Source organism: Ovis aries, chromosome 12, assembly GCF_016772045.2.
Source record: "Ovis aries strain OAR_USU_Benz2616 breed Rambouillet chromosome 12, ARS-UI_Ramb_v3.0, whole genome shotgun sequence".
Taxonomy (NCBI): domain Eukaryota; kingdom Metazoa; phylum Chordata; class Mammalia; order Artiodactyla; family Bovidae; genus Ovis; species Ovis aries.
In genome coordinates, this window is record NC_056065.1 from 51132983 (window position 1) to 51145838 (window position 12856).

Sequence of the window (12856 nt, forward strand, 5' to 3'; positions counted from 1 at the left end):
ATCTTGGGAGTCCACCTGCTCTGCTCCTTCCTTGGAGGCCAGGACACGCCCCTGCCGGCTCCAAACCAATCCCAGCTGCCTCCATCCCCCACACCTCCCTGCAGGGGAGGGCCTGGACCCTGGGATCTGGGGGAAAGGTCACCTGGGCCCCAAGGGAGACTGGGGGGGCGGGTGGCGAGCAGAGTGCTGATCAACCAGGAAGCCTCTTCCTGCTCCTCTGGCCCTCTAGCCTTCTCTCTGGCCCTGGGGCAAAGGGCTGGTGCCTGCTTCTGGCTTGGCCAGTGCTGTAGCTCTGGGCCCTGGGCAAGAGGCAGCTGCTTGGGACCTTCTCTCCACATCTCAGCACCGCTCCTCCCACCCCTACCACCGTGTGATGTCCCCTTTCCCGGCCCTGGTCTTTTGGTCTGGCTTCCGTGCCCTATGGTTCCACTGCCAAGTGACAGAAGAGGGCTCCAGAGGCCTGTGAAACTGGTCTGATATCCCAGGCTCCACTGTTACATGTGACCCAAGCAAGTACTTCCTTTCTTTGAGCTTCAGTCTCTCCATTTTTAAGGTCGGGGTATGGACACCCAACTGCAGAAGTTCCTTCGAGAATTATAGATGTGTAATGAACTCCTAGCACAGTACTTCACCCAATCGCCCTGGGTGGGTAGGAGATGGAAACATAAGAGCCACTGTGTCTCACCGAGTGACTTTGTGGCTTTGGTTGCTCGCCTGGCAAGGACTTGCCCTCCTAGTCCCGCCCCTCTTCCTGGCGGTTCTCTGGAGCGGAGGCCCAGGCGTGGAAGTGGCCCTTGGTGTCTGGTGAGATGGAACCTCCCATCCCTGGGCACTAATGTCAGCTACCAGGCTGCTCAGGTGGGAGCCAGCACCACCCTGTCCATCTCAACCTCTACTCCAGGGGGCCTCTCTCCTGCCGGGGCCACCCCGCATCACTAAGTTCCAATCAATACCAGGGGCAGGGCCACCCTGCCCAGAACTCCACCTTCATGGCCTCCACACCTGCCTCTTCCACGTGTCCACCCTTTTCCTCCTGAAGCCCTGGAGGCCACAGTGCTGAGGGGCTTAAGGGCTGAGGAGCTCCTCCCAGACCGGGCAGGCTGGGCACCCGCAGGCCAGCCCCAGGGTGGTAGCCAACAAGAGGTCTTGGGGACCGCTTGGATTCTCCTGGGTTTATCCCAAGTGGTGGGTGCTCAGGCCCCACAGCTGGGGAGGAGGGGAGAAGGAGTGCCCTGCCCTGGGAGTGCAGACAAGTCCTGGGACTGGCGCTGGTGGCTGCCCCTCCCACCCAGCCTCTGTAGGAAACAGGAGGGAGGGCAAAGGTGAGGCCCAGAAGCTTAAGAGGGAGCCTAAGAGGGCCAAGGGGCCCAAGAGGAGGAGTCGGAGATTCCTCACCTCCACCCTGGTATAAAAGGGCCAGTGACAAGTCTTGGCAATATAACATGTCTATTTTATTTTAAAAAACAAAACCCAGGCCACCTGACCCTCTTCCCCAGAGGGCCCCTCTTGGGAAGGACCTGGCTCCAGCCAAGCAGCTGTCACAGACTGGTGGGCTTTGCTCCTCTCCAAGCCCTCCTCCCCATCCCGCCGTGCTCCCGGCAGAAGGACACAGCCTGATTCTCGGATCCCATAGGCACTGCCAGGTTGGAAGGAGTCAGGGAGGGGGCCATGGACATGCAGAGCCTCCTGGAAGCCAGGGAGGGCCAGCCTGGCCCCCTGCACCCCCATCACCCCCGGAGTCTGGAAGGCAGGCAGCAGTGTGCTTGGGAATGGAGTTAGTGAGGCGGAGACATGCATAGACCTTGGTGTTCCGGCTTCCCTCCCAGCCGGGTCAATGTTCAAACATGAACAGGGATGGCCGGGCACTCAGAGCCCCCAGGGCGGCCTAAGCCTCTGCCCGGGCCCCTGACCCAGGGGAGGAAGAGGCTCCTGCCCTCCCAGTCCTTCCACTGCCCCTCGTGGATTGAGGCAGCGGCCCCGGGGAGGAGGCCATGCGTCTGCAGAGCCCATAGGGCTCGGACCCTCGGCCCCAGCACTTCCCAGTTGCTCCTTGCCAGGCAGGAAGCCCAGGGTGTGGTGCACCCACTCTGGGTCCCTGGGAGGGAGACTGGGTCTCAAGCCCCACTTGGTGGTTCGGCTGCCCGGGAATACGGGTGGGGGCCTGGCCCCATGCAGCTCACTAACACGGCGATGACTGTGTGCTGCCCACGTGCCCCACTCTCCTGCCCTGCCTGGGACACCAGCCAGCTCAGCCTCAGCACCAGGGGTCCCGGGAGGCTCTGCCCCGGCACAGGCTGTCGCTCCGCTGCCAGGCACTGTGGATGAGGCTCAGGGCATCCTCGAACTTCTTCTTGGAGGCTTCCTGGAAGGCCTTGTGGGGGAGGTCCACCTGTGTGGGGCATGGCAGGAATCTGAGGGCTGCGCCAAGAGCTCTCAGGGAGCCGAGGGGTCTCTCCACACCAGGTGTAGCCTTGCCCTGGAACTATGTCCATGCTGCTGAGAAACAAGGGCTCCAGCCCATCAGGCGATGCTCCCTGAGCTTCCTCCTTCCAGGGGTGCACCGGTTCTTGGGGGTGGGGGCTGGGGGTGGCACCAGGAGGCAGGCTCTGTACCTGGGAGTCTGCCTGTGGAAATGCGCTCTGCCAAAGGTGGGCCCAAAGCTTCTGAGGGGCAGCATAGCACGTGCTCATACCAGGATCTGTCCCGGAGTTCGATGAGGCCCCCTCAGCCTGGCTCTGAGCTCTATGCCCCCACCATCTTAGCGCAGCTCTAGCCCCACTATAAGCCCTTAAATCCTGCTTTTTGATGGGGACTGAGAAGGTCAAGAATGGTGTTTCCTGGGCTCGACGCTCAGCTTTAGCCTCAGCTTCCCAGGGAGTTAGCATCCTGTCCCTTTGGTCCTACCGATATCTGTCCTGGAGCTCCTAGTTCAGCGCTTCCCTGGGCCCCTGACGCCTGCCCTGGTCTGTGCCGTGCAGGGCGCCTTTCCCCAGGGAAGGACTCCCTTCTGCGGGGCTCTGGCAGCTGGGTACCTGGTAGATGGTTTTCCACCCTGAGTTCAGTGCAGATAGGAATCGATCCAGTTCAGGTGTGCAGCTCAGGTAGACAACCCAGGGTGGGAGGGGCTGTGCGCTGTCCTGGGAGAACTCCTGGGCAGAGCAGGGGCCCCAGGTGAGCAGACTCAGCACTCCTGTGGCAGGGCCTGCCTCCATCACCTGCCCCCCTCACCCGGCTCACCAAGAGGCAGTACTCCTTGCCCGGTTCAGTGGACACAGAAATGATGTCGGCCAGCTTGGCAGTACCCAGGGAGCGGAAGAAGCTGGTCTGGCAATCCTCGTGGCACGTGAAGAGGCGGTCATCGGTGATTACCAGGCAGCAAGGGATGCAAGGGCTGGGAGCTAACCCCTGGGGGATGACCTGGGGGGCATGGGTGGGGGAAGGGAGGGGCAAGCTGGAGCTCTCCAGGGCTGGTCTGCACCAGGACACCCTGCTTCAGGGGCCAGCCAGCCCCTCTGCCCAGCCCTCCAGAGGTCAAGCAGACTCCGCCCACCTCAGGAGTACAGGGGCTGGCCCCAGTGATGGTGGGAGCGTCAGGCCACGGGTGGCCCTAAGCTCCAGGGTGGACTCTTGGGCTGGTTCTTGGAGGTCCTGATTGGTCCTCGGGGGCTGCTCTGTGCTGCGTCTGGGTGTAGGGAGGGGCCCTGGGGGCCCAGGCTGGGGGAGGGGAGCAGGCGCTCACCCCCTTGGACACGGCCTGGCACAGGTGCTGCATCCAGTCGGCCATCTCAGCCTCGCTGTCAGCACTCAGCTCCAGGCAGGGCCGGTCGGCGAGGACGACCTGGAAGGCGTGGGGCCGGTCCGTGGTGTTGGATCTCCGACAGCCACCGCACTGCTCCCCCCTGGGCCAGAGGAGGAGGGTGAGACGGGTCGAGGAGGCAGGGGTGGCACAGGGGAGCTCCTGGGGCTGCCCCAGAGTCTCGGGTCTGGAGGACACCAGAGGGTGGTCCAGACCCCACAGCTGGGCAGCCCCGCCCCGACCTCTTTTCTGTGTAACACCTTTAATCTCCAGGATTACCAAAGTCCTTCTGCATACTGAACAGGGCCAGGTGAGGGGTGGAGAGTCGGCTCTCAGCCCCGCCCTCTCAGGATCAGTGTGCTTTGCCCACCTCTGTGGGCCTGGCGCTCCCTCCAGGTGTATGTGTGTTCAACTCCCCCTTAGGTCAGGCGCTTCCCAGGGGAAGGACTGACTCCCCATCAGACTGGATCCTTTCCAGGCAGGGAGCTCCTTTTGCTTCCCCCAGAGCTCAGCGGACCCCAGGGCACTGAGTGGGGGTGGGGCTGAGCACACCTTGACCTGGCAGCAACACAGGCCCCAATACCTGCCCAGCAACCCCATTGCCCAGGACACTCACCCCATGTTCACTGAGAGCAGGGGCGTCACGTCGGTGCGGTCAGGATATTGGTAGAGGATCCCGTTGCTGCAGGGGCACAACGGGGCAGGGGTGAGTCTGGGCTGAGATCTGGGGGCCTGCAGAGACTACATCCTGGGGATCCTTGCAAGCTGGGGCTTGAAACACAGAGGCCAAGGAGGCTGGGGAGGTTGGGAGGGTGGAAAAACTACAGAGGTCCCACAAGGAATGCGTACCCCCAAACCTGGGGCCAGCAGCCCTAGTCTGCACCGGAGATGTCCTGGGCTTCCTTGGGCCCTATGCGGCTGACAACACAGAGAAGTTCTAGGTTCCCCGTAGGAAGGAGGGTGCTGTCCCCCACCCCAGCCTCCGGGCCAGAGCTCTCACCTGAGCACCACGAAGCAGGTCTTCCAGTGCTCCTTGCCCAGGTAGGAGGTGCCCGCCTTGTAATGCAGCATGCCTTCTTTGGTGATGCTGCCCTCGGGGGGTGAGCAGTGGCAGGGGATGGGGCCCAGGAACTCGTCCTGGGGGTCCTCCCAGTGCACAAGCCCATAGAAACGCACAGTAACAGCGGTCGCCTGGGGAGGGAGGGGGCAGGGGACAGAGCGGTGAGGTTGGGGTCAGAAGCAAGAATGGCCGTTGTCAGGGTGAGGACACACCCCAGCTGGGGAGGAGGAGAGAGCCTGCTGCAGGCAGATGATGGAGAAACATGGACGCCCGCTGTCTGCACCTCGTGACCCTGACACGAGGGCTCGCACCTCGGGGACAACAGCCTCTCCTCCCCAGGTTCTTACTTCACACTTAGATTCCTGGGCCACAAATTTGGCCAGAGCCAGCTTCTCCATGGTGGCGTCAGTCAGGATGCTGGGGTAGGGGGGTTCCCGACAGCCCTTGATCATGGCTGACTTCAAAGAAGCCAAGAAGAACCTGTGTGGGGAGTGGGGTCTGCTGTCAGAGGCCTGGGGCCCCCACCCCTCACAGGGACAGGGCTTAGTCCTGAGGACGTCTGACCTGAAGGGGTCACAGGGTTTGAGGGGAGGGACCCATCTGGAACCAGAGCTAAGGTGGCGGGTGGGGCAATGAGGTGGCAGCCGTCCATGGTCATCAAACGGTGGTCTGGGAAACCTAACCCTTCACGATGGCCAAGGAACCTTGGGTCTTGACCACAAGGGAAGCCCGGATGAAGTGACGCAGCAGGACTCAGATGAAGACCCGCCCTCAGGATAGACAGTTTTCGCACGGAAGCACGTGGGCCAAGAGTGGCCCCGTGGCCCAGAAGCAGGGGCTGTGCTTTCTGTCCTGTGGGGGCGATTCTGCCAGCCCTCTTTTCCTCTCTGGGGGCCACTGAGGGTCTGAGGTTCCCCAGTCGGTCACTGTGTCTGTCAACCCCCTGCTTCTCTGCCCGGACCGCAGGGTCCAAAGGAAACTCGTCTCTGCTTTCTACTTCTTCAAAGCCCACTTCCCACCCTCCCCCCCAGGGGTGTGGCCAGGCCGGAAGTGCATGCTCCGTCTCCTGGCCGGCGGAAGGGGCGTGTCACGCACTCGGCCAGGGCCACGTCCGCTGTGTCCAGCAGAAACTGCTTCCTGCGGTTGGTGCACACCAGCTTCACCGTCTGTTGGTCGAGGCCCACCTGCCGGAAACCACACCCTCACATGCACATGGAGCTTGGCCGCGGCTGCCACAGGGGCAGCCATGGCCAGGTAGAGGGCGGGCTTGGGGGGGAAGAAGCACAGACTGGGGTCACCATGAAGTGGGAAGGGATGGTCGGATGTATAGAGGAGGAAGAGGGACCCTTGGGCTTGGTTCTTATCCTTGGCATCCCGGGGGTAGATGAGAACTGGCACCCACCCTGGGACTGAGGCCAGGGGTCGGCCTCGCTCTGCAGCTCTGAGGCTTGGTGGCCCGTGGAGCCGTACAGACAGCACACACCAGCCACAGAGCCCGAACTCACCGACACATAGTCGAGCTCATTGTAAGAAACAGCCTCTTCCACCAAGTATGGCTTCTCTGTGGCCCCTGAGAGAGGAGACCCCAGTGCTTGTTATCCCTGGGGGCCTCTCTGCCCTTCCCCTGCCCCATTTCCTAAGACCTTTTCTCAGTGAGGACCTGCCCTCGCCCTGCTATCTGAAATGATGGGGTAGGAGAATGACATGGGGTACTCATGGAGGGGCCCCCAGGCTCATGTCCTGGGATACTGACAGGCCCTTCCCAGCTGTGCATGTTCATCACCACATGCAGCAGAGAGATACTCCGGGGCAGAGGGCCAGGGGGTAGAGGGGTGGGAGGCGAGAGGGTTTTGGTGGGGGGTGGCAGGCACCTTTTCGGAGCAGGTAGACATAGCAGTCTGTGAGCAGCACATACAGCAGCTGCAGGTTGCCCTCCATGTGCCCGGTGCTCATCCGGATCATCTGAGGGGCCGGAGTAGAGAGGTCAGACCCCGAGGCACACACCGCGCCCTGGACAGCCTGCACCCCATTCTGAGCGGGCGCACAGCCCATCTGGCCATGCCTTCCCTGTGCGGCTCTTGCTCATTCTTGGGATCCCGGGACTTACTCTGAAGAGCTGCTCTTCGTTTTCTCGAAACACATGGATCATCAGCAGGAGCAGGTGATTGTTGTCTACTCTGTGAGGGGGACAAGTGTCGGGAGGATGAAGGGTCAGCTAGAGCAGGGGCCGGCAGAGGCCACACAGGCGCACGGAGACGAAGCGAGTATGGAGACGATGACCGCACGGAGGTGAGGCGACACCAGAGGGCCATACCCCTTCCTACCTCCCAGCCCAGGCTAGGTCTTCCAGGGGCTGTGCTTGCCTATTTGGAGGGCAGACGCCCAGCGTGCCTTGACTAAGGAGAGGCGTAGCTCACACGTGTGGCACAGACAGACTGGCTCACCTGAACTCTGCCGAGTGGGTCATCTCAGAAGGGCTCCCCTGGCCCTCCTCCACCCCGGAGTCCTCGGCGCTGCTCAGACAGGGGCTGGGCTGGTCTCCCTTGAGTCTGCAAAGAGCCTCTTGGGTCCCAGGCTCTGGCTCCAGCCCCTCACCGACCTGGGGCAGCCGGGTGTCCAGTTCCTGGGCCTCTGGCTTCTGTGTCTCCCCCGGGGTGTCCTCTAAGGGCTGAGGTGTCTGTCCTGGTCCTCCTCCTCCCCGCGCCTCTTCTTGGTCAGCAGCCGCAGGGCCACCAGGAACATGCAGCGGTTGGCCAGGCCCTGCAGGGTCATGGTGGCCGCCACCTGATGTAACAGTACTTGGACTCTCGACGGTAAAGCGGTAGAAGTCCATTGGGGCTGGAAGCCCCTCACTAAAGTCGCAAAATGGCGGCCTCTCCGGGGCATCCCCGGGAGAGCCGGTCCGAAAGGACTGGTCTCGGGGCTCGACATGGGAGTGCCAGGTGGCCGGGTCCAGCTGCCCATTGAGCTGGTCGATGACCTTACTCAGGGGCTGCCCCACGCGTTCCATGGAGGTGTCCTTCATCTCGGGGATAAGCAGGCCCACCTGGCCGGGCTCTGAGCGCTCACTGCCCTCCACTGTGCTGCCAGGCCCCTCTCCCTCCTGCGGCGGGGAGGCCAGGGTGGTGTCTAGGGAGCCCCGCCCAGGGCCTGGGCTGCTGACCACGGTGTCGCCATTGCCCTGATGGGCACACATGTGCTGGGTGGAGGCTGGGTGGAGTGGACTTGCTTCCTCATCTGATCTGGGCTTCTTCTTCTTGCCTGTTTTCTTCTTCTTGGTGACCCTGGATGGTAGTGATTGGGAGAGGTTTAAAGCTGAGCAACCGATACTGAGGGCAACGAGGTGGGCTGGGTCAGAACAGGTGAACCTGGGCAAGGAGCTCAGAAAGTCAGAGCTTCAGGTGTCCCGGGCAGCTATAGGCATGGGACCCTGGGCCAGGGGCCAACAGCGGCTCAGGCGCCGAGTACCTCCTGCTGCTGTCAGAGGCAGGGCCAGCATGAGGAAGGCACAGGGGAACCCCTAAGTGGGTCCTGTGAGTTCTAGCTGGTGGCACACTGGGCTAGCTGTCTTTCAGGAATGGAAACAGGCCATGGCTGGTCAGACCAGTGACCCCTCTACTCAGCCTCCCCAGAGGAGGTGGGCAGTGGACCCTGAGCTGACCTCACTTTACATTAGGTATTGTAATGGATAATTCAAAAGACTCAAAGTCTTTTGAGCTCAAATTCCTGGCTCCGTGGTTCCGAGTTGGCTGGAGTGGACCTGGCTAAGCAACTGTAGGTCTGAACCTCTCTAGCTGCTCTGGATTTGAACCAGCCTTTGGGAGTGGGACTCCTGGCTCCAATCACTGGCGGAGAGACTCAAGAGCAGGAGCTGGAGGAGGTCAGGGAGCCGAGGAGGCTCTTGGCCAAGAGTTTCCAACCTTGTCATCCACCTCCTCCTTCCTTCTATGTCCCCATCAATGTGATGAAGATGCTTTTCTTTCAGTGAGCCATGCTCAACTAGAAGTGGTACAAATTTCAGAACTTGTGCATTAATGTCCAAGAACTCCCTTGGAAAGAAGTCCAGGCTGAAGGTACTTTCTGGATGGACCAGACAAATGCCCCGGCAGCCTGGCCCAGGAAGCCGTCCATGTTGTCGCCTGGGCCACCCATCTTCTCTTTTTCCTCTTGATCAAAGAACCACTGAACAGGGGAGGGGTGCCTGGTCTCTAGGAAGAGGGCCAAATGTCCTCGGAGTGAAAGGGGGTGCGTCCTAGTCTGGGCGGACTAAAAAGCGATGCTAGGAGTGGCCAGGAGGGACACCAGGACGCTCACCCAGCTTCTCGGGCCCCCTCCCCGCTGACCTGATGACCTCGAGCTCTGTGCAGGTGTCCGGTAGGTCCGGGGTGTGGGACTCCCCCTTCTCCTGAGAGCTCGTGTGCACAGGGGTGGTGTCGGAGGAGGAGACAGTCTCGGCCTGGTCCTCATTGAAGGGGTTGTGGCGCTGGGTGGGACTCTTGGTGGAAGCCTTGCTGCTGGTTGGGTCTGAGGTGGTGGAGCGGGGGCCGCTGACAGTGTCTGTGAGGTCTCCGTCTGGGAGAACAGGAAACACGAGACAGCCCTTCAGACACCAGCTGGGGACCCCAGGCCCCCAAAGCATGCCTTATCTCGGGAGGGAGGCAGGCGAGTTCTTCCCAGAGCATTCTGACCGGGGTGGCCCCGTTTCAGGAGTGGAAGCCTCCCACTAGCGGGACATGGTATTTGTGCTTAAAGAGCAACTTGGAGGAATGCCATCACCACCCCTTCTGGGTCTCCCCACCCCGCCCAGAGCTCTCAACAATTTGGCCGAGTTTGAGTCAAGAGCCTCAAGGTTAAGCAGACTCCAGGTTTAAGCCCTGTGGGGGTGGTGACCTTGATGGCTCAGAAGATGGGCCGCACACCTCGCAGGCTAACGTGCGCCTCCATTAGCGCAGCACGCCCTTGACAGGACTGAGACACCCAAAGTCCTCTGAAGGGACCCCCATGGTGGCAGATACAGAAGGACAAAGGAGGAGGGAAGAGAACCAGGATCAGAGAAAATGAGGGCTGCAAACACTGAGAGGCCAGGACAGGGAGTCTAAGGCTGAGGGGTGGGGGGAAGGGCAGGAAGAAGGACCCAGAGCACAGTGAAGAGGGCAGAGGGGAAGAAAGGTGCGCAGAGTTGCTGCCCCCGCAGAGATGGATTCCTCGTGGGCCCTCCTCCCCTGAGAGGCAGGTGCCAAGAACTTCATTTCATTCAAACCTCAGCCTGCCTACTGGCCCTCCCTGGGCACTCTCCCCCAGGGAGACAGGCCCTCTGGAGAGGAGCTGGTTTAACAGCCCTCCCATCTCCAGCTGTCCATCCCAGGTCCCTGGAACGGGACACTGAGAGGAGGGAGTGTTAGCATGGAAGCATAAGGGGTGTTTATCCAGTGGCAGATGGAAGGCCGCCCAGGCTGGCAGGATAGCTCGGGTGACGGTGATGGTTGATGGCAAAGGACACAGGATGTTCATGCCCCATTTGCCAGCCTGCGCACATCTTGCTGGCCCTTATCTGCCAGAGGAGATGTGGTGCACAGGCTTCCCACCCTCAGCCTCATCTGGAAGGGCCCAGCCTGCTTTGTGGATCTGGGAAGCCACGGGGTAGCTGTCTGCTGACGCAGCATGGCATCAAAAGTACACTGTCTTTTAATATAAGGCCAAAGGAGGGGGCAAAGAGCAGCTGCCAGCTCTGCTAGAGAAACACGAGTGAAATAGGAGCCTTTCTTCAAATCTCCAGGGACCCCCAGAGCTTGTTTCTCAGATGCAGAAAAGCCTGCCCTTCAGTCTGAGAGGAGGCTCTTCTAAGTCCACGTGTTCCTGTTCGGCCCCGAGAGGTGCAGCTGCCCAGGGAAGGGGTTCCAGGAGGGGAGCAAGCAGATCACTGGGTGTGGTGGGGTCTGGGCTGGGATACCCACCAGTTCTGTACATAAGTCAGGGCTCTTGGAGAGGCCTCCCCGTCCCCACCCCAGGGCCCAGAGCTGCCTCCAAATCCTGCTCTTCTCCAGGTGTGAGAAGACAGAGCCGCCTCAGGGGAGCCACCAAACTGGCTCAGGGCATTGTCAGCACTCCAGGAACCAGGAAAGTGGGTGGTCACTGCTGGGACAACCTTACCCCACCCCGGAGCCTAGCCCAGCCCGAGCAAGCAGTGCAACTGGGCTGTTAGTTCTCAGGCCACAGGGAGCTCTGGAGGGCTGCAGAGGAGGGTCAGGCCCTGCTTGTCAAGTGACTGCAATAGGAAAGTAGCTGGGTCAGGAGGGGGTTAGTTGTTAGACCCGGGGGGTGGGGATCAATGCCCAGCATGTGAGCTGCAAGAAGAGAGGCAGAAAGGGTAAATGATGTTATGATGGAATTCTGGATTTCAAGCTCATCTCAGCTTAAAATGGGGGCTCCTCAATACTATTCTCTTGGCCAGATGACATAAATTTATTTTTCTCAAAGCCATATCTCATTCCCCTCAAACCAAAGCTACTGCACACTCACATTACTTGGGAAAAGAGCCTCCATCATCCGTGACTCAGATGACGGCTGGAACAACACAGGGGCCAGCTCTGAGCAGAACCACCGTCTCTCGGCTCAGGGTGACCAGCCGGCACCACCTCCTCCAGAGGCCGACCCTGCACCCACCCTGGGCAGAAGTGGCCCTCAGGGCAGGGCTGTTTATTAACAGGGGGTCTGGTTTTGGCCTCAGCTTTAAGGAGGAAGGATTAACCTTCTCAGAAATCTGTCCTCTGCTTGGAATAGTCATGGGAATCCCAAGAATAGCTTCAGGGCTGTTCTCAAGCCCAGAAGTGGCGTCACCAGTAGAAAAAGGCCCAAGCATTGCTGCCACCTAGTGGACAGGGTGAACAGATTTTTTTTTTTTTTTTTTTTAAATCTTTAAGGCCATGAAATTTGGGATCTTAGTTCCCTGACCAGGGATCAAGCCCACACCCCCTGCATTGGCAGCTCAAAGCCTCAACCAGTGGGCCAACAGGGAAGTGCCTGACAAATTTCACTTTAGTTGACCTTAAAATTTCAAAGAGGATGTTTCAGCCGTGCTAGGGCAATTTCCCTCATTCAGACCTCAATCTCCTCCAAAACATCCTCGAGAAAGCCGTTAAGAAATGGATCAAGCCGTCTGCACTGCCTCCTGATGTCTGTAACACAGAAGCGCATCTGACCTAAAGGAGCTCGCAACCCCCATGTTCAAAGGCAGAGTTTTCCTGAACAATCTCCCCATGAGGGCTCCACAGCTGGTAGTCCCCTGTACACGTCTGGTGCATGACTGGCACTGGAATCGGGACGGGTGATCCATGTGTCCCCAAAACGCACTAAGCGACTCAAGGTCACGGCATAAAGGGAAGAATTTTGCACTGGGAGAAGGGGTTGGCTTAGGCCTCAAGGTCAAGTTCTACTGCAGAATTCCATCTGTCAGAACACCAGACTTGGCTTTATTACGATCATTGACATTATCATAAATAACAAGCTGATTCTGAATCATGCAGCAAGCTTGGTATGGAAAGGTTGCAAAACAGGAAAAGAGGGTAACAGCGGACTCTGTCCCACCTTCCCAGTCTGTGCTGGGTACAGACGGCACTGCTGGAAACACATCTCCAAAATCATAATCTACAAAAACGAGGGACAAAACTGAAGATTAGAAACACAGGTAGTTTGGCAGGACAGGGAGGGTGGGGGGCAACAGGGTGGGAGGCATGGGAAGAACACAAGAGAGGAAAAATTCAACTTTCCATATTTTCTCTGACCACCTCAGGGGAATTTACAAGGAGCCCACCTGCTTCTCAGCTCGGGCACTGGCCCAGTGACCTCTGACCCCTAGGATGACCTGAGGGCAATCCGTTCCACGCCCGGAAGAACACGGCTCCCCTGCACCTAACCTCCTTTCCTACCCCTTGCTCTCCTTCCCGCCAAACCCAGCAGCTAAGAAGAGGTGGGCTCAAGGGACACCTCTGTCGCTGGGCAGT

The 12856-nt window shown here is 59.8% G+C and overlaps 1 protein-coding gene across 5 annotated transcripts in view; it reads right to left on the reverse strand.

Annotated features, from left to right (window-relative positions):
* Window positions 1-1429: 1429 nt before the first annotated feature.
* Window positions 1430-12856, reverse strand: part of PLEKHM2 (pleckstrin homology and RUN domain containing M2) — a 39379-nt gene continuing 27952 nt past the window's right edge. For 4 of the 5 annotated variants that reach the window (XM_027975869.3, XM_027975868.3, XM_060396582.1 and 1 more), the window contains 14 exons: window positions 12441-12500; window positions 9200-9428; window positions 7301-8140; window positions 6964-7033; window positions 6728-6818; window positions 6362-6426; window positions 5952-6040; window positions 5204-5336; window positions 4797-4987; window positions 4413-4478; window positions 3740-3899; window positions 3238-3417; window positions 3033-3149; window positions 1430-2389 (listed from right to left, as the gene is read on the reverse strand). In XM_027975869.3, coding sequence (XP_027831670.1) covers window positions 2255-2389; window positions 3033-3149; window positions 3238-3417; window positions 3740-3899; window positions 4413-4478; window positions 4797-4987; window positions 5204-5336; window positions 5952-6040; window positions 6362-6426; window positions 6728-6818; window positions 6964-7033; window positions 7301-8140; window positions 9200-9428; window positions 12441-12500 — 2426 coding nt within the window. In that variant the 3' untranslated portion in view covers window positions 1430-2254. The remainder of the gene's footprint in view (window positions 2390-3032; window positions 3150-3237; window positions 3418-3739; window positions 3900-4412; window positions 4479-4796; window positions 4988-5203; window positions 5337-5951; window positions 6041-6361; window positions 6427-6727; window positions 6819-6963; window positions 7034-7300; window positions 8141-9199; window positions 9429-12440; window positions 12501-12856) is intronic. The other variant, XM_042257429.2, reaches the window with a different exon arrangement.